The 20,899-nt window shown below is 49.1% G+C and overlaps 1 protein-coding gene and 1 long non-coding RNA gene across 6 annotated transcripts in view; one reads left to right on the forward strand and one right to left on the reverse strand.

Annotated features, from left to right (window-relative positions):
• Pacrg (parkin coregulated) overlaps positions 1 to 5,021 on the forward strand; it is a 422,883-nt gene extending 417,862 nt beyond the window's left edge. For both annotated transcript variants that reach the window (NM_001389238.1, XM_039086904.2), the window contains one exon: positions 4,540 to 5,021. In NM_001389238.1, coding sequence (NP_001376167.1) covers positions 4,540 to 4,700 — 161 coding nt within the window. In that variant the 3' untranslated portion in view covers positions 4,701 to 5,021. The remainder of the gene's footprint in view (positions 1 to 4,539) is intronic.
• The window catches only part of LOC120100098 (uncharacterized), a 75,735-nt gene that overhangs the window by 14,963 nt on the left and 39,873 nt on the right, over positions 1 to 20,899 (reverse strand). The window contains exon 1 of one of the 4 annotated variants that reach the window (XR_005499826.2): positions 10,918 to 12,508. The exons of the other annotated variants lie outside the window; for them this stretch is intronic. This is a non-coding gene — a long non-coding RNA (uncharacterized LOC120100098). Of the gene's footprint in view, positions 1 to 10,917; positions 12,509 to 20,899 lie in introns of those variants that run through there. 4 annotated transcript variants of the gene reach the window in all.

Consider the following 20,899-nt stretch of genomic DNA (forward strand, 5'->3'; position numbering starts at 1 on the left):
CAGTCCTGAGGGCCAGGCCACTGCAGCCTGGGGCCATGATGTGTCAGAGTTAACAGATTCTTCTTTCTTAAAATGGGCCCTTTTATTAGTCAGCGTCAGGAAGAGACAGCAGTTCATCCTTTGCTGTGTCAGCGAAGGACCTGAAGCCGGCATTTATTTGTTTTCTGTCTATTTGTTGTGATTTAAATAAGGCTCTTATTTCCAAGTAACAGTAGCTGTGACTGCTCCCGAGACTGTCTTTCCATTTACCGTTAAAAAGTATTACTGAAAACAGCATCCAAAACAGAAAATCCCAAATCTGCGTGGAATGTTCTCTGAGCCAGGTGGCCATCCACATACTCTCGATTGCTCTTCCTGTCTCTCACCTAAGAGTCCCTTGGGCACCCAGCTTAAAGAAGTGGGCCAGAGTTCTCTCCAGGCTCATGTCCAGTGGGCAGCAAAAGGAGACTGTAAGGCTCGCTTCGGAAGCCACGTGTGTTCCCGTGGGTGCTGGTGACCATTTGCTCTGTGTGAAAAGTGACCTAAGAGAGTTCCTCCCCCAGCTGGCAAGCTCCCCCAGAGGCAAGGACCCCAATGTATTCACTCGCCCCTTCATCCTGCAGGGCCCCCCAGAGCTTTCCATGTGCACAAAGAACACCCTGCAACAGTAGCCGCAGATCCCACCAAGGCCAAGGGTGGGCTCAGCGCCAAGGAGCACAGCTTCAAAGCCAATCCCAAACCTGGCTTAGAAGAAGTGCCTGGCTGCTCCAGCTACACTGGCCTGGCTTTCTGCTTTGCGCCTCTCACCTCTGATTGTGATCCTTCCTTTCTGTAACAGTAGTCACTAAATAAAAGAGAAACTGGGCTTTGACAGTCTAGAAATCGAAACCCTAGTGGGGATGTTTTATCAAAATTCTACATGATCTCTGTCTGCTGTTGGCCAGTGTCCACCAAGTAGCAGATATCTGTGTGAAACGTAAATGTGTCTTATGTAACTGCCCTTTGCCATGGGCCCTAGTGACGGGCATGAGCTGAGCCTCTGCACTAGGAAGATGCCATCGGAGGGCGGACAGGAAGTATACACGTCTTGCCGTGACCTGAAAAAGGCCAAGAAGTAGCATACGGGTCGGAGCCGTTTCAAAGGGATTAGACAGGAGAGGAGTTCGAATGGGTTTAATGCTGAAGCAGGTTTCTCAGATAATCAGAGAAGATTTGACATCCAAAGTGCTAAATGGAGTTTAAATAAGTTGGAGCTGGGAACTGTCTCTGGGAGGTCAGGCCATTGCCTGTCTCCTGCATGCCAGCATCTCTAAGAACAGCCCGTCTATCTCCTTCAGCTGTTTGGATGTCATTCTTATGGGGCACAAACCTGCCTTGCACCCGCCACATAAGCCCCACTCACGTGATTATAAATAAAATGTATCTTTTCCATCATCAATGTCTCTCCCTACCCTTCTGAACGTAGGCTCCCCACTTCCTAAATAGTGATATCAGCTCCTAATCAGACCTGACAATTGTAAATAAGCACCTGGTTGACACTGCTGTTATTTTAAGTGTCCTGTTCTCACAGACACATTTGCCCCCAGTGGCATTGTCTGCATTTAAAGCAGGGAGCTCGAGTCACCTCGACTCCTGCTTCTCAAGATACGGAGAAAAGTGCATGTTTCAAAATGGAGATCACACCCCCACCTGCCTGTCAGCCGCAGCTTGACATTAGCCTGTCCCGGCATCATCAGGACATGCAAAGCAAGGCTCGGGCTCTCGGTTTTCGTTCAGCTTCTCTGTCTCTGTCTGCCCCCATGACGCACACTCTGCAAGCACAGAACAGTGCGACTCCAACTCCCTTCCGAACAAGCGACTTCATTCTGCTCTGTTGTTTCATCGTTGGGGTTGGTACAGTTGGAAACAAACAAAGCCACAGAGCCTTCTCCCACAGCTAAATATTTTTTAAAAAGCAAGAATGTGGAATAAAGTGCTGCTTGTCGCTGCTGCGTTCTGGAAGGGGGTGAAGCCCAGGGTGTGCTAAGTTCTCCATTGTGCAGGCTTCCCAAACCCCCTCAGCCACAGTGGGAAAATGTGCCTGTCCTGTGACCCATTCAGTCTTTGACCTTTCGAGCACAACAAAAGGCGCTATTTACCAGCGATTAATACATGAATCTTTGTCTAAAAGGAGCCGTATGGAAGCTGTCACGGCCCAGCATCACCAATTTGATTTTCCAGGTACCTGTGGGGCAGGGAGTGCCGCAGGTTCGACTGTCAATAGAGCCTGCCTATTTCTCCCTAACTCCGAGGAAGATCACTAACTGTAGGAAAAATCGTGGGCTGGTACTTACAAGGAATGTCCTTTGGGAGAAGACAGACACAGAGATTAGCCCAAGACCTCCTGGGACACTTTTCACTCCCGGTGGCCTCCTGGGATACTGGCCTCATTCCTAAGGACACTTAGCCATCAACATTAGCTCACAGCATCCGCTCTCCTGTAGCTTGGCCTGGCTCTCTTCTTTGTTTCTGACCATTTTTTCCCTCACACCTCCATCAAACCGTAGTCACACCCACCCCTGCCAAACCCAGGCAGCTCACAGTTTCAACTCAAGGACCCTCTCCTATGGGCAGAGTTCTCACATTCTCCCTGGCGTGGCCACTCCTAACAGTCCCCTCTTCTGAGGGTGGACCATGCCAGTCTTTAATGATGAAGATGATGATGGTAGTCTGATTGCTTAAACACGGGTTTACCTGTGGTTTATTTTCTTGTTGATATTAATGCTTTTCTCAAAAATATGACTAGAGTCTTTACTCTGCTTCTCTCTTGGTGATATTCTCTCCACATGATAAGTACAGTTTTGACCAATGTTCATGGATATGTTCCCTGTGTTTGACATTTTGAATAGCCAGCCACTCGGTGAGTCAAACTTTAAATAGACTGAAATCCATTACACAAGGTATGCACCATGGGGAGAAAAGTCCCCTGATTACAGTCTTGTACGTCTTTGTAAGTTCACCTTACAGAATAAGTTGTTATGTGCCACAGTTTTAAGACTCCATTTTTTTGCAACTTTGCTGTATTTCTACCTGCCTTCACTCTTACCAAACAAACTGGTCAGAATGACAGTTCATTATTTCTGTATTATCTCAGACAGTCCTATTTCTCTAAGAAGTTCCGGGAAAAACATCAGATGAAAGTGGTCCCTGTCTGTGCTGTGTGAGGTCTTTGCTCTGGTCTGAACTGTTCCTGATCCTTTTGAAATGTCCCTGAATAACTGGGGATAGGGAGTCTGGAATACCAACTCAGCCTCCACTCTTTTTACATTAAGCGGGGTAACCATTTGAAGGCAGTCCCTGAGGTATGAGCAAAGTAAACCATCCCTCTATGAGGTGGATGCCTTCAGAATGTGCCGTGCTCCCTGGCCCTGTGCACCCTCTGGCCCTCGCTCACCCCTTTATCCCTCTATCTCCTAGAAGCCCAACTTTGTTGCCCTCCCCTGTGTTACCAGGCAATATGAGCAACTTCTCTAAATGCAATAGTGTCTCCCCTTCTGGGAACAGGGACACTAAAGCCCTCTGAAATCTGTGGATGCAGCAAAAAAGCGTTTTAATGACTCTGTAGGCAGAAACCATGATAATGGTGGAGTCTGGAGGGTGCACAGGGAGTGCATCTCTGTCAGAACTGGGGTTCCTCAGATGTCTCACAGTCTAGGTACTGCCAGGAACCTTTTTCCCCCCGAGTAGCTGCAGCCTGAATTTTCAGAGTGGGAGACCTGAAGGTTTGTAAGATCTGCCAAGGCCAACTAGGACTCAAGTCCTTCATGGGCCAGCAAGGCAGGCACAGTGGTCAAATGCAGGCTGCAGAAGGATGGGTTAACTGCAGTAGGTCCTCCCTGGACTTGCAAGCTCCAGAACTGGCAACGATAGCGCCCTGGCATGCCATGACCCTAAGATGGGCCGTCTTATGTCACTCAGTGGCAATCACAGCAAAGTCCTGGGAATAACTACAGCCCCCTGTGGTCCCCAACCCTCAAGAAAAAGACTCACCAAGTACACAAAGCTGCAAAGACATGGGCCACAGCTCTAAGCTGAGCCCGTCCTTCTCCAGCCTGCCTCTTGTGAGCTACATGGGGCTATCTGCATGGTCTAACCACAGACCGTTCCTCTGCTGTGCCTGTACTGTGAACAAAAAGCCTTCCTTCACACTTGTATATCTTAGATTAATTTTCACCAGCTCTGCCCTGGATTTGAGTTTTGTTATTCTCCTCATTTGTTTAATGGGCTGGTCTGTTGGTTGGTTGGCCTTTTAAAGAAGATGGGCTCTTATGTAGCCCACGCTGGCCTCAAACTCATAGTGTCACCTCAGCTTGGCGATGCTAGAATCTCAGGCATGGTGTCACCATCATATGCAATTTGGTATTTTTGTGGAGTTGCCACCAGCCTTAAATGTCAGCTAACGTCAAAGTGTTACCTGTCAGTGTCTCCAAACAGGCTCTGGGAAAATGCCTGACCTGTGGGGTGGGACTCCGGGGACACTGCATGGAAATAATTGCCTCTTTGTTTATTTACCTGAACCAGTGAACTCCGGGGATGGCATCGACTACAGCCAGCAGAAGAGGGAGAACATTGGTGACCTGATCCAGGAGACCCTGGAAGCCTTCGAGCGCTATGGAGGGGAGGACGCCTTCATCAACATCAAATACATGGTGCCCACCTATGAGTCGTGCTTGCTGAACTGACCAGGCAACTGCAAGAGGGAGCCTCCCTCGGTATCACAACCATCTGTCCCCAATGCCCTAGCATCTCATTATTTGTGATTTCTACAGCTCTCTTTCTACAGCTGCAAACATAGTAGTTTCTGGGCCAAAAGACTGTTAGCCCCATTGAGAGCAAGGCTTTCCAATACATAAATAGTGCCTGTTTCTTAGATTACAATAGTGTACTGTGCTTATTTTTTTTTCCATGAAGAGAATTGCTTCTTTATCCAGCTCAGATGGAGGCAGGAGTCCGAGTTAAACCTTCAGTTGTATAGACAATAAAACTATAATTCTCATATGCAATTCACCATTTGCTGTGCTCTGTCTGCCTGCCCCGAGGGCCCTGTCATAGGCTGTAAGGAAGAGTGTGTGCTGAGTGCTTAATAGGTGTTTGTCCTGGAAGAGAAGCATCACTCCAGGGGTGTCTCTCCAGCAGCTATGTGGAAGAATAAGCTCTGACATTCGATAAAACCGTCGAATGTATACCCCCAATTACAGCAGCAAAATTTTGCAGTCCATTATATGCTAAACTATAACCGTAACTAATGTTTCTGACCAACTAGTGATCCAGGCTTCAGGGCCTTTGCAGTTCGTATCTGGCTGCAGATGAGAAGTCTGGGGAGGGGCTGGAATCAGGGTTAAGGTGTGAAGTGTTAGGTTTGCAATACACTTAGTTCTAAGGAGAGAGCTGGCTGGAATCCTCGCTCCACCATTGTGAGGATGGCACTGTACAAGTCAGGGCATCTTCGTGCTAGGCGCGCTGTTGACAAAACGTTGCCCAGCAGTTGCTCCAGGGCTTCTCATCATCCCTGAACATGGCTGTGTGCCTCCTAATGACCCTTGGAAAGGATCGATGTTGGCCCTAGGGAGTCTCCCCTGACCCCTGCTTCCTCCTAGGTGCTGTGGCCTCACTCTTCCATGAGAGCATGGGTCTGACATGATTTTGGAATTTTATTACATACAGAAAAGACAAAGGATGTACACTTTCTCATTCAGCAGAAAAAGAAAAAGATGCAAAGCAAAGACAAAACCTAAGGCGTTCAGCCTTGGACCATGACTGCTCAGACATGCCAGGCAGGAAGCTCCGGGCATCTGAACCTCAGCCCAGAAAACGTCATAAAGCAGAAGTAGTGAGATCCGCACACTGAGAAATGACTTAGCCACCCAGAAATGCCTAAACTCAAGTGTCCCGCTTCTGAAGCAAAATGCAATTTCTGCATAAAAGTGAGGAGAGGCTGTGTGCTCCCCCTCTCCCTGTCTGCCCTCTGGCCTCATCATCAACACTAATTATTTAAGGTTTTCTGTTTCCAAAATTAAAGACCCGATTCTGCAAAGAGTTAGTTCATTAATCATTCCATTGGATGGGCAAGGTACACAGAGTCTAGCACTGGGGCACCACCACCTGCCTTCAGGAGCTCACTCAGAGTAGAGAAAGAGGACAAAGGTATTTGTAGGGATGGCATTTGGAAGGCACAGCTGCAGCCCTCGCATTGGTAATATAAGGAGACCCCAAAGTTGAGATGCTAGCCTGGAATGGCTCCTGCAGGGTCCACCCTCTCACTCTGCCACACGTGTGAAAATCACCTGATTTCAAGCAGGAAGACTGGCTGGGAGCCCCAATTTTGGCTTGGAAATAAAGCATCAGCCTTGACCACCAGCTCTGTTACTCATTAGCTGTGCTGCCCTGGGCAAATTCCTTAACCTGTCTGAGCCCCTTGTGCCCTCCACTGTGAAGTGCAGATCGGCCCATCTGCAGACAGTGACCCACACCAGAGGTGACCTCCACACATGCAAGCGTTGTATGTTCACTGAACCTTTGGTTGGAAGACAAGCAGTATATGAAGAATGACTCCCTTTGCCCCAACAGGGCAGCACGCACTACAACATCTCTCAGACAATTCGGGTGCCCCCTACCCAGTCATGGAAGCCACCTCCCAGTGAGATGCTTTCCGAAGAGCCAAACTAATGATAAAGGCAGCACTTGGTTGTCTAGAGATTACAAAAGCAAAACCAGACTAAGCCACATTTTTGTGTTGCTTTACTGGTACAGAATTAAGAATGGCCTACTTTCTCTCACCATACCCCAAGACTGACATCTAGGTCTGAAGAGTTTCCAAGGAAATCAAAGTGAAAGGCCTAGCATGTGGGGCATTGGGTTTCATTCTCCAGCAGAGACAGACAGACAGACAGGTGTGTGTAGAGACAGATGAAGAGTGAAGCAGACACATAATCACACACACACACACACACACACACACACGGCTGAGGAGCGATGGGGGGGGGGGGGAGAGACAGATCTGTCGCTGGGCATTAGATCCCTAAGAAGGACAATGGGTTCCTTTCAGTGTGTGTGGTGGTATTATTATATTGTTGAGCAAGGGGTTGGGTGGTCTGTTTCCAACTTGTTTCTATGTTGGATGGATTGGAACACCTCACCCAGCTATCCCTCCCTCTTACTTAAGCAAAGCGACAAGAGACATGGGCCGATGGCTAGGCCAGGCTTGTTTTGGGAGCTCCATGGTTTCTGGCTATGCAGCCTCTGTCTTCCACGCAGACACCGCCTGTCCTTCAGCCAATTATGTAAAGTCTCTAAAAATGATAGCCACCAGTCCAAAATGTCCCCAATAGCACCTGCCTTGCATGTTTTCCTAGCAAGCACACACAAGGGGCCCTTATTTAAGGGTTCAGCAGGGCCTCCAGCTCCCTTGCAAATGCCCTGGCCAAGTGTGTGCTTTCTCTTTCCTTAGCCATTTTCTGGTCTCACCTAAATGTTCCTTCCCTACGTGGGCCCCTGTGCTCCCACTCAGCCCACCCATCTGCTATTCTCACAAAGCAACAAGAAGCGTCCGACCACGGCAGCGGGAAGGGCTGCGCAGGGCTGCGAATTTCCGTGGTTATTCACCCGCACACCTACACACAGCCCATTCTTCCCGTGGCATTCGCTGGACAGATGACTAAAGGCACCTCCAAAACAACGCCGAAAGTCCGTGGTCAAGCCGGTGTGCCTTCTCTGGGCCACAAAAGTCACTTCACCCTGCCCTTCCGACTCAGAGGACATTTGTCACTCTATGAAATCCCTACCTCATAGATGGAGACTTGTGGAACTATTGTCAGAGTCCCTAAGAAGTGACTGGCAAGGACAACCTGGCACTTCTGTCACGTGGAGTTATGCATCACACCCTCAGAGGGAAGCATTTTGATCTCTAAAGTTACACACACACACACACACACACACACACACACACACACGCACAGAATCTCCCAGGCCCACCGGGCCCTTCAAGGAAGACGGCAATCTTCCCTGTGTGGGACATAAGCGTCACACAGGTGGGTGGACCTTGCCTGTGGGGAACGGTACAGATTCCTCTATAGGAAGCCTGCTGCAACCAGGACACAGTCGCCTCAATAGGCCACAGTCATAGACATGTTCCTCTTAGGGAGAGCAGACTCAGATATTTCAATCCATATCCCCCATAGCAACCAAACAGAAGGCACCCTTGCCCTAACACCTTTGACGCTCAGACTTGGCCCAGCAGACTCTGGAATAGACCACCAATCAGAGTGCGCTCCCCAGTCCCAGGAAAGTCATGAAAGCCTGGGAGCTTGGGTGGAATGCGAACCCTCTGACTCCGGCTCAATACAGAGCCTGTCAATCTTCCTCAATACTGTGATGTACCCTAGGGTTTCTGGGCCACTGTCCCAAACCCAGACTTTCACCAAGATGTCAATCCCTAGTCCTTTAGAAGGTCCTGGTAAACTGAATGAAGTTCAGTGACCTTCAAGCCAAGTTCTCTATTGACGCCATGAGCTGGCCCAGCCACTCCCCCGAGGTCTCCACTAAGCAACTGGTTCAATCTAGGGACAGCAGAGTGCCATCAATATGCCCTTGCAGGGCCAGTGGGCCTGGGAGATTCTGTGCACGTGTGTAACTTTAGAGATTGAAATGGAAGAGAACTGGGTTGTCCTCACTCCAGAGGGTGAAGAAAATCATAACTTAAAGTAGTCAGCACCAAGGCCAACAGCGAACCCAGTCATCTTTGCTGCAAGTGTCAAGACAAAGAAGGATGTACAAGCATTCCCAGGGACTCACTGCCACTGTCACCTTTATATTTGAACCCTTAAAAAAGCGAATCAGGTCCTTAAATTCAGAAAGGGAAATTTCTAGGAAATATTCAGAATTCAAAGATTTCAGATCAGTTAAAAGGAGACCTCGCAGGACTCTGCTCAGCAGACATTCACACTCCCTGAAGGAGAGGTTTCTATGTTCCTCCCCATGCCACAGGCTACAATCTCTCTCCAGTTCCTGAAAGCTACCCACAGCTAAAACTGTATCCGCAAAGAGCAGAGCCCACGTGGCACTAGATCCAGGGAGAAGCATAATAGGGCCATTCTAAGACCAGAGTTTTAAATGGCCTTTCTGTCTCCTCCCTCATCCATCTGGGGCAGGGGACATTGCATTAAAATGCAGCCAGAAAAAAAAATGTCCCATAAAGAACTTTATTGACGAAAAGGTAAAAATTTAATAACCTTTCAGTAGGCGCCATTCCAGAGGGGTGCTATGTCACAAGACGAGGGTTTTCATAGCCCTCCTAGGAATTCCTCACATTAGAAGACTGTTTTCGGTTTAGAGAGAGCCCACTGGAAAATATTCTGGGCATGACAATCTTTGCCCTACTCATGTTATGTGATGAACCTTTGTGCATTCTCTCTCTTCCCCCTCCCTCGCTCTCCACCCCCCTCTGTCCCCCTACACCCTTCTCTCCCCCTTCTCTTCCCCCTCCCCTCCCTTCCTTTCCCTCTTCCCTCTTTCCCCCTCCCCCATCTCTCTCTCTGTGAGAGAGAGAGAGACAGAGAGAGAGAGAGAGAAGGAGACTACATTCGTAGCTTAACAACCAAACGGACTAAAATACTTCAGTGGAGAAACACAGAACAAGGCTTTCAGACATGCTTAAATGGTGACTAGAATCCCCAGTACTACCAAGGCCACCTACCTAGCATATACCACAGAGTCTCACAAACGAAGTTAAGGAGCCCCAATCAGACTAAGCTTCTCTCTATAAAATATCTATGGGAATCTACAGAGAAACTCAAGTGCATCGACTGCAGTAGGCCTCCCTGGCAGCCATAGAAACTACCACACAGCTTCATGGAGGCTGTGTGCCTCAGAAGGCTTCCTGCTCCTATGGCTGTGGTAGAGCCCCTGAGGGTAACCTAACATCTAGGCAAGAATAGACAAATGGGGGATTGTGAGCACACCACAGCAAAGACTGCAGTGTTGGTCCAGAGGGGAGTTAAAACCTGAATCCAAGAACCAATTCGCATCAGGGACTTAAAACAAGTAGAGAGATCTTGGGGTACTGGGGGTGGTGGTGTCGCCGATTGCTTGTAGGCTACAGTTAAAGGGACAGTGGTACAGTGGGTGTGCAGGCAGATCCAAATAGCTTGGATTAGAGCTAAACACCCAAGAGAAAAAAGTCTGGGAGCCAGGTGTGAGGTGATGGGCAAACCACTTGGTGAGGGTCGGGCCACATCAGGTTTAACCATAGCTCTTCTGCATCCACACTGGACAACAACAAAGTTCCAGTACAATCCCCCAGCCGCTACCCCAACTCCGTTTCCCCATGCTAGGAGTACAAAGAAAGTGTGAAGAAGACAGTGTTCTGTGAAAGTCACTTAAATCACGCCTCACGTTTTCTCTCTCAGTAGACGGTGTTCAGAACGTATGACAGAATAGTATGTATGTAAACATTAAAAACGTAATACAAACACGAGCAAATACAACAAAATACGATCCTCTCTCCAAAATTACAGACTCCTCTTAGAACGCATTGCCATCAGAACGGCCCTGGGTGGGTTTGAATGGCTGACTGGCGCTGGGCTGAGATCTTTGCTCCAAATGTTATGATGCTGGCCACGGATGTCGAGCCCTGCTTGTTTACGGCTGAGAAGACCAAGGCATGAGAAATATTTTTTTCCACATTACACAGCCGTGAAGTGATTTGGGTGTTACTACAGAACGCCAGGGAATGTCTATTTTTAGCCCTAGCAAACATAGTTTCCATCACTTTACGGTTTGCTCCTCGGCGTTTTATTGGTGGTTATTGGTGAGACCCTCGGCTCTGCTCACCTCCAGAGAGGTGCAGCCTCCTCTGGTTCACAAGCAGCCACCTTTACATCCCCTTGCCAGTCAACCTTTTACCTGGTCCGACCTCAGGCTCTCACGCTTGCTCCACAAGCATCCGCACCCACCAAGCCATCTCTCCAGCTCCGCCCTCCTACCCCGGGGCATCTGCTAGCTAACACTGATGGCTGTAGTCAGGGCTCTTGAGCATGCTATCTGTCCACAGCAGAGAGGAATGTGGCAAGAAGGTCACCATAGCCAGGCCTGTGAGTGCCGTCTTTACCAGAAATACTTATCCAGAGTTGTGGCTACCAAGTAGGAGAAAGGTGGGACAGCTGACTGGTCCACGCTGGCTGGCAAATCCCTCCTCACCCAGTACCAAGCATTACTGCTTCACCTGCTCGGCACCAGGCTCTGCTCTACACTCTCCTGCTTTCTGCTGCTCAGCTAGAACACTGGCCATGTGGCTGCCTGGAGGTTGAGTGAAGATCCAAGAAGTAGGTCAAGGAGAGCCTCGGGGTACAGGAGTGAAAGGCTGGGCAGGTAACAGTGGGTGAAACAAGAGACTCCAGGTGCTTTGGGACACTTGTGAGTGTTGTTCCTACCCCTGGAGTGGGGCCTTGCTTTGTTTTATAGCTGAGGGGATGCTCACAAAAATGAAACCATTTGCCCAAGGCCATGTGCCTGTCAAACCATTGAAGCCTACCCTGGCAGCTCCCAGGCTCCCTCCCACCACCAGGCTTAGGGCCTCGGCACTTCCAGAGAAGGCGACGGATGCAGGGCCCAGCTCTGCACGCTCCTCAGAATGACATCCCACCAGGAACCACAGGTCTGATGAACAGTCAAGATTCAGGGTGACATTTCTGCTCAGCCCCCAAGCTGAACGGCAGCCCAGGGGGCAGAGGTTTCTCTCTCTCTCTCTCTCTTCAGAAGCGTCTAGAAAAGTCACAGATCCTCAGGAGTTCCCACACTAGACAGGAAGTTAGCCAACAGACCCCCAAAGTCCCTTTATTCTCTGACATGCTGGGAGTCTGCACAGGACAGTCTCTGCTACAAGAAATGGCTAGACTATGAATTGCAGTTAGTTTAACAGGCCTTAGGCCAGAAGGTGACAAAAGATGTCGGGTCCTCCCATTCTGCTCAAAGCATCCTGCATTTCTTCTCTGTACCTTCACACACACACACACACACACACACACACACACACACACACACACACACACACTCGGGTCCTCCCATTCTGCTCAAAGCATCCTGCATTTCTTCTCTGTACCTTCACACACACACACACACACACACACACACACACACACACACACACACACACACACCGATATGTGGTAATCTTGTGACAGCTCAGGATGGGTTGGGATAAGGTCATCAGCACATCCATTGTCTGTCTCAGTCATTTGTCATTTCTTGGTATCGGGTGTCACAATGACTTCATCCCTCACTACCACCCCAAAACTGACTATAGCAGCCTTTGTTCGTGGGGTTCAGACCAAGAGAGCACTCTGTTTTTATTTTATTTTTATAGTTATTTTATTATATATGTATGGGTACTTTGCACATATGTGTGTCTGTGCACATGTATGTGCCTGATGCCTGCAGAGGTCAGAAGAAGGCATTGAACCCACTGGGACTGGAGTAATAGATGATTCTGAGCCACCATGTAGGTGTTTGAAACTCAGTCCTCTACAGGAACACGTGCTCTTACTTAATAAGTCCCCCAAGAGAGCTCTCTCTTGATTCTGAGTTTTCCTGGATCCCATCCCTGAGTACTTTTCCTCCCCTGGGCTTGGGAGACTCAGCCTGAACTAGAATTTAGATACCATACAGCCAGGAGATCTGGGCCAGGGGCCTTAAGCTCTGTTTCTCTTTCGTAAAATGAAGTATTGGGGTTATAGTTTCTGCAAGTCCCCTCCAAACAACAGAATTCTGTCACTGAACCCATGTTAGCAAGAGCCCGGAGAATAATGGTCATTTCTTTCCTGTTTCCCTCTGAGGTCCCTTAGAAAGGAGCAAACACAGCCAGAATGACCTTAATCTGGGGCACTCTTGAGGGAGCCCATCCCTTAGAGATGCACGGTCCCTCCCTACTCCCTTCGCCAAAGCTTTTCTCAGAGAGGAAGTGGGACTCTGCCCAAGGTTGTTTGCTGGGGCCTGGGAACTCACATTGCCCAAGTGTGGCCAGGGTGAGGAGCTCTGTGTGCCAGCCTGCAGCCCCCTGGAGCTCCCGGGACACCACTGCCAAGGGCTGCTTTCACCAGAACTGACAGGGGCTGGGCCCGCCACGGCTTTCCCACAGCCCCTTTTGGCTGGAAGGACGATTGCCATGGCAGTCACACTGCACAGGGGTTCGCCTTTGTCTTCCTGGACCTTCTCCTCCATGAGACTGTTCTTCCTCTAATCATTGCTGGCCTGCTCTCTGCATACCCCAGCACCCAGGCTCTGTCCCTGGCGACCTCTCAAGCAGAACTCACACTGGGCTCTCTTCCTCATTGCTCCCTTCTTCTTGTGGTTCATATCCTCTCTCTCTCTCTCTCTCTCTCTCTCTCTCTCTCTCTCTTTCTGTGTATGTGTCTCTATCTCTGTCTCTGTGTCTCTGTCTCTGTCTCTCTCTGTGTGTCTCTGTCTCTGTCTCTCTCTATGTCTCTCTCTGTGTCTCTGTCTCTGTCTCTGTCTCTCTCTCTCTCTCTCTCTCTCTCTCTCACACACACACACACACACACACACACACACACACACACACACACACACACATACACTTAAAAGGCTGGGACTGTGGCTTTGGGACGGGCCCCATGGCGTCCCATCATACTAAAGATGTGTGATTGGGAGTGAGGCAAGCAGCCGAATGCAACTTCCAGGCACAGGCACACACTGTGTGACATACACTGTGTGACACACACTATGTGACACACACTGTGTGACACAGACCTGGCACGAAGGGTTCCAAAGAGCACCCCTACCTGTGCTCATGAGTTATGTTCCTAACCGAGTGTGCTCCAACACTGCACTTAGGGATAGCATGGGAGAGTGGACGGCAGGCCTCAGTTTCTCATGCACCCTGGAGGAAGCAGGGAGAAGCCAAGGCCCTACCTCCTGCCCCTCCTCAGCCGCTGAGTTCTCTGGCCATTTGTACTCTCTTCTACTTTTTTTCTCTTTAGTATATACCAAAGATACCCAGTACAGTTCCTGGACACCTTACAGGTCCACAGAAAATAGACCATCCCTCTCATCAAGATGAGTGGCCGTTAAAGAAGGGACACGTCAGAGGACTGGGCGGGAAGGCCCAGAGAAGGACAAACAGCACCATGATGAAAACAGCATGGGATTTCTCGGATTCTCAGTCACCGCCAGGGCAGGTGCGGGAGGGCAGGTGCTAGGCTATGTAGAGCCAGGCCATGCGTGAGCTGCCATAAAGCTATTCCTGGCTCGGTACACATCGCTTGCAAACCGTCTGAGCTGCCTCCAAGGAACTTCTACTAAGATGGGCGTGGGTGCAAAGCTTTCCCCATTCTTAGCCACAGCCACTCAAACCTGCCTCTTCCCACCCACCTGTAAGGCTGGCTCACTAGACAGCGGGTCTGTGCTGCCCTTTCTCCACTCCCTGATGCTCTGAGTCATCTTAGGGGTCACTGCAGCCACCTCTCAGAAGAACCTCACCACCCACTCTGCCTGACAAGACTCACCCAGTAGCCTATGGGGATGACAGGGCCAAGCAGCTCAGCTGGCTTCATCCCACCAAGAACTGTGGGGCTCACCCTAGAGGAACCCCAAAACTGTACCAAGCCGGGGAGAGCATGCAGCTCATTCCAACCTCACTCAGTTCTGGGAGAGACAGACTAATCTATGGAGAGAAACCAGATCCAGGAGGCCAGGGTGGTGGTTCTAACACATGGGAGGCCGAAGCAGGAGAGTCAGAGGTTTGAGGACAGCCCAGCTTCTAGAGTGAAACTCTGTCTAAAGAAATGAAATGAAGAAGTGAAGGGAGAGGAGAAGGAAGGAGGGAGGAGAGAGGGAAGAAAGCAAAGAACAAAGTCCCTGGTCTATCCAGGAACTGTGGTTGGGCAGTGATTGGCTGGGGAGAAGCATCAGCATGCAGGGGTGGGGGAAGGGTCACGGGGGAGATTATGGGAGCATTCTGGAGCTGGATGGATGAATTATATAAGAATATGCATGTGGTTTTTAACAATCAAACGCCCTAGGAAACAGCTCTGTCATTAATGTGCCACATAAGCACAGGGACCTGAGTTTGGTTCCCAGCACCTCCAGGGAACCAAAAGCAATAGCACACTTCTGAAACAGTAGTAGGACAGAGATGGGAAGAGCTCTGGGGACCATTGTCTAGGTACATCAGTGGGCTCCAGCTCCAATGAGAGACCCTGACCCAAAAAATAAAGTGGAGAGGGATTGAGAAAGACACTTGATGTGAGCCTCTGTCCTCTATGTGTGTGACACAGGTGCACCTACACAGGCACGCACATGCATAGACACACACTCACACATGCACACAGACATGCACATGCCTGCACATACACATATGCACATGCTCACAAATGAGTACACATACACACACATACACAGACAAGCAATGCATGCACATACACATATACGCACACTCTTGAATGAGTACACACACACACACACACACACACACTGAATGAGACAGCACTGTTCTTCCCTGGCAGGCAGTGAGCACAGCTCACCCATCGTCTGAGAGTCTGAGACTCAAGAACCAGAGCTTGGAGGCATAAGTGTGGTAGAGCGCATGTGCCCATCACGTCACATCTGCAGGCCAGGAGTGTTGGGAATGCAAGCGTAGGACTTCTTAGAACTGAGCGTCTTGAAATCATGCAATCTCAGGCAGTCTCAGCTGACCCCACTTACTTCCTCTCCCACACCAGCTGCCACCAGGAAGGGCAAGTTCCCCCTCAGCTATCAGAAACTTTCACAGCAGAAAAACCTCAGTGTGGCAAGGGATTGTCTCCAGCGTGAGCTCCCACATCCAGGCTAGGTAGGAACCTCAGGACTTACGGAGGACTTGACATGGCTGAAGCAAATGTCCCAGCACCCGACTCTTAGGTGTGCCAGCAAGGTTAACTTTGAAGCAGTTGCTCCTTAGCTGCAAGCCTCCGTTCACAAGCAACAAGAGACCAAGAACAAGGGAAGTAATGTCACAAGACTGACAGATTTCAAGGGTAGAGTGTCCTGCAGTTTTTCTGGCCCAGAATTGCTCTCCCCATTCTAGAAATAGACCAGTTGCATGGAATGGTCCTGGATCCATTTTTCTTTGAACAAAGTCATTGTTAAGGACACAGATGAGGTATTGATAAGAAAGCATCTGTAAAATTGAAATGCAAAGATCAGACGAACCAGGTAACAAATACATATAATATATCTCCTGTTTCATCTTAAGATACATTTCCAGAAGTGTATGCCCTAAGTTGTTTACTGCAGCAGTCTGAGTGGCAGAAATCACACAAATTACTCCTTTGATTTCTGCTCATCACATGTAAAAGTACTGGTCCCTACAAGGCTCAATGTGGGCTTGAGACAGACCTGCTCAGAGAAGAGTGCATCTGTGGTCAGCTAAGTTGGGGTGGGTCCTAGAATGACCATCCGTTGGGACTGCGTCCCTTTAAAAGAAGGAAAATGTAGGTGAAATGAAGGCAGGGACTGTGTTGTGTTTCTACCTGCTGAGGACCACCAGGAGCTGGTCAACAATGGCGGATTCCCCTGCTCAGACTAGACAGGAAACCACCCTCACAGCGGTGACCTCAGACCTCCAACTTCCGGAATGCCCATCGCAAGGCAGTATATTTCTGTCCCTCAGGCCACTGGGCTATGGTCATTTATGCCCATCTAGTAAACATGATGACTCTAATGGCAGAGTTATTCAGACTTGAAAGTTGAAAGTGAGGCTCGGGTGGGTACCTAGAAGTACAGAGAGCAGCTTTCCCCACCCAGGAACTGCGGCTTCCCGGGCTGACAGCCTCTTTGCCCCAGCTGTGTGAGGAGAGCATCCTTCATGGCACCAAGGCTCAGGGAAGCCTTCCCTCCCCCTCTCCTGTGGGCCTCCATGAGTCACTTCTGCTCCCGGGAGCTGCCAGGTTTTCTGGTTGATGGAGACCCTCCCACAATCATGGTATAGCTTGGCTCCAGCCTGACCACATCTGGTGAGGCTGATACCGAGATGAGGCACATGCTGTAGGGGGGCACAGGTCACATTGGGGACATCATGGAGTGCACATGGGCCTCTGAAACCTCGGAGCACCTCCTCCTCGGTGAGCAGAAGTCTATTATTACAATGGACTGCGGCATCCTCAGCTTCTCCAACCCTGGAGCTGGGCTCGGAAACCTGAACCACAGCAAGGCTGGCGGATCAAAATAACTTCCAAGAATAACCAGACAGCCGCAGGCCTGTGCTGGAACGCAGGCATGTGAGCCTGCAGGCCGAGGGGCTCCAGCTCTCAGCCCTGGGCCTTCACTTCCGCCACAGCTCCCCAGAAATGAGTTATCAAGTGACACACTCTGGAACTCAATCAGCCGAAACAATGGGAGGAAATGTGGCGCTTTCTCCACAGCCGGCCAAATGGGGAGCCCCGCTTATCAAAGGGACAAGATTTATTCAGTTGCTACAAACTTCCAAAGACTTCCTTTCCCAAAAGAAAGACCCACAGGAAGGTCATGTCCTTCAACCACATCCAGCGAGTCAATAGTGCCTACTGCTTCACTTCAGGTCAGGTGACTTCCACCCTGCCCCCCAGTCACTGGATCTGGGCACACAGCTGCCCCGGGAGAGGTCTGCAGGCTCCAGAGGGTTCAGAGACAAAGGCACAGCTGGCCCTCAGACCACAAAATAGAGGCCACAGAATATAAACTACCACAGCTCAGGGAAAATGAGGCTTATGGTCACTGGAAACAGGCTAACCTTATCTGGAGTTCTCTTTTCACACGAAGCAGCCTGATTCCTAGTAGGCCAGACCAACCTCTCCCAAGATTTCCTGGGTTTTCTGACACTGGGCGACAGCCCACCAATAGCTGTCTCTTACCAATCCCTGGAGAACACACAGACCAACCTCAGAGGGGGCATTTGAGCAGACTTGTATCAAAAGGAGCTGGGCCTTTCTTAAAGGGTGTTTGCCCAAGGGAACAGTGTGTGTGTGTGTGTGTGTGTGTGTGTGTGTGTGTGTGTGTGTGTGTGTGTGGTGTGTATGGGGGTGGGAGGTGATGAACTTCCTGATTGGAAGGCAGATGTAGGAAGAATAAGTAACTGGAGTAAATGTCTCTGTGCCTCACGATGCCTCACTGATGACCGGGTGATTTCTAACGAAGCACAGCCTGTCTCAAAACTACAAGTCACCCAGCATCAGTATCTCTGTCAACAAAGCCCATTTGCCTTCATGTTCTTGGTGAGGAGTGCAGGACCTCTGTCCCTCACCACTGAGTCCAAGGACACCTGGTAAGAGGACAGCTGGGTTCTCAGTATAACATCCCAAGACCATCATGCTCAAACATTCACACCTCTTTCCTGTTCCTGTTGGGTCTGAGCAGTGGGCTTGTGTGTGGACATAACCCATTCCCAAGTTAGGCAACATGCACCAGAGGCCTGGCAGGTTAGTCTACCCCAGGCTTCTCAGCCCGGACACTTGACCTAGAGGTATTGTCATGGATTCCTTGTGTGTCCATCCACCAATCAATCAACATCTAACAACGCCTACAGATACCTGTAATCTTTGGAGTGAGAGTCATCTCATGAACACTATGTCCCCTGCATAAAGTCAACAGTGCTTAACGAATCAAACATTTGTATCTGTCTCATAGGTTGAAGTGAATGGTCCCTGGCCGGTAAACATGGTGATCCACAAAGAGAAATGCCTGGGTGCCTTCCTACTTCTTAGTCTGCCCTCTTGTGTGGTCTGCAAGGGCTTTGTCCACACTGGGCATCAGTGTGAGGGTGGTGTCTGATAAAGAGGGTATAAGCCCTACCACAGGTCACCTTCTGTAAGGAGAATGCTCATTCCCACAGGTTCCTCCCCGATAAGCTTCCCTTTGGCTCTTGTGGGTCTGTCTGGCGGTAAGCCCAAACCAAGCACCATGAAGGAAAAGGCCTTCCAAGTTGGGGTACTCCCTTGACGGCAATCGTCATCAGGATGAAAGGTGCTATAGAATGATCCCCTATAGAATGATCCCCTATAGAATGATCCCCTATAGAATGATCCCCTATAGAATGATCCCCTATAGAATGATCCCCTATAGAATGATCCCCTATAGAATGATCCCCTATAGAATGATCCCCTCCTGGTAGGTAACAGGGCACATACACACTGTGTACAATTTCAAGGAATTTTTAGATCCTCAAAATCAGTGGCTGGCAACCTTCCAAATGCTACCACCCTTTAATACAGTCCCTCATATCATGGTGACCCCAACCATAAAATTATTTCATGGCTACTTCATAGTTGTAAATTTGCTACTGTTATAAATCATGATGTAAACATCTCATAAGCAGGATTTCTAATGCGTGACCCCAGGGGGTCGCAACCAATAGGTTGCGAACCACTTACCTAAGGTCTTTCTGCAGGACACCCTAAAGATCTCCTAAGGGGCTACAGGCTAGATACCACATCAACTCCATGATCCATGGAGATCATGGAGAATCATGGAGAGCTTGTGTTCCAACAGGGGACATCATGCTGATAATCACTGACTTCATAGAAGCCAACTGAAGATTATCGTGGCATGTGTAAAAGCAGATAACTAGCCCACAGCTGTGAAGCCAGGTACAGGGGGTGGGAACATAGAGTTAATCGGAAGGGTGGAGCCTACCCCAGGAGAAAAAGAGAGGAAGCCGTCATTCCACACCCCGGAGACACAGCGGTTGGCAGGCAATTGCAGCTGCTTGCAGTTACAGCGAAGCCATGGGCCAACCCACCACTCTATTTATGTTGAGTCCTCTTGATGACAGCATGAATTCTGAGAACAAAGCTTCCAGACTCTGGATGTGTAAACTAGAACCTAAGGACAGAAATAGCTGCTCTTCCCATGTGTGCCTGGGGACTGTTCCCTACGCTTTGGAGAGAGTCTTGTCATTTATAAAAGAGGATTCCGCAAAGGCACAAATCAGGTGAACAACTGACCATCTCAATCGTGGCTGATTCCACCATGCAAAATACTCTCAGTATTCAGTTCTCTCCTGAATAACTCTCCCTTCAGGTAAAGTCGCATTGCTTCAGGATGTGGGCATAATCAGGAATGATTTAGAAGATTAAAAAGTATAGTTCTCGATGACATTGAAGAGCTAGACACTAGGGAGCAAGTGTAACGCTTAAGAGAATGAAGGTTCCCTTGAAGAGACAAATATACCCATCCACTACTTTTAAATAAGTCAGAAAATGTCCTAACAGTGACGGTAAGGGATGACGGAAGGAATGGCTCATAAGGTGAAGGTGATTGCTGCCCAGACTGACAACCTGAGTTTGATTCCCAGGATCCACAAGAGTAGGAGAGGACCAACTCCTATAAGGTTTCATTGGACTGCAATACACACACACACACACACACAGAGAGAGAGAGAGAGAGAGAGAGAGAGAGAGAGAGCCCTCAGGAAATAACAAATACAGTAAAAGAAAATTCATGTAACTTATTATTCCGTCCCAGAACTGGATTTCATACATCCCGATAACTACATAGAAAATGAACAGTGATCTTTAGCAAGTGATATGGAGAAATTACTATTAGCTGATGCATATATTTAAATATATTCATCAATAAAATAATAACAACATAGTTGTATAAAAATTCCTCCACCTATATAAAGTAAAATGCCTCGACCTAGCTCTGTCTCAGCTGTGGACCTGTTTGCTCCACAGTTTGCTTTAGAGACGTCCATTATTACTTGACCTATTCATCTTCATTTTAAAGTCATCATGAACAACATGACTCACTCTCCTGGATTTTGTCCCCTGCTTACTGCTTGTCCCTGAGAGACTGTCCACCTTGTTAAAACAATCCCATCTGGTTCCCGGTGAGCTACAAGCACCACTCTTGTCAT

The sequence above is a fragment of the Rattus norvegicus genome, chromosome 1 (assembly GCF_036323735.1).
Source record: "Rattus norvegicus strain BN/NHsdMcwi chromosome 1, GRCr8, whole genome shotgun sequence".
In the NCBI taxonomy this organism is placed as follows: Eukaryota; Metazoa; Chordata; class Mammalia; order Rodentia; family Muridae; genus Rattus; species Rattus norvegicus.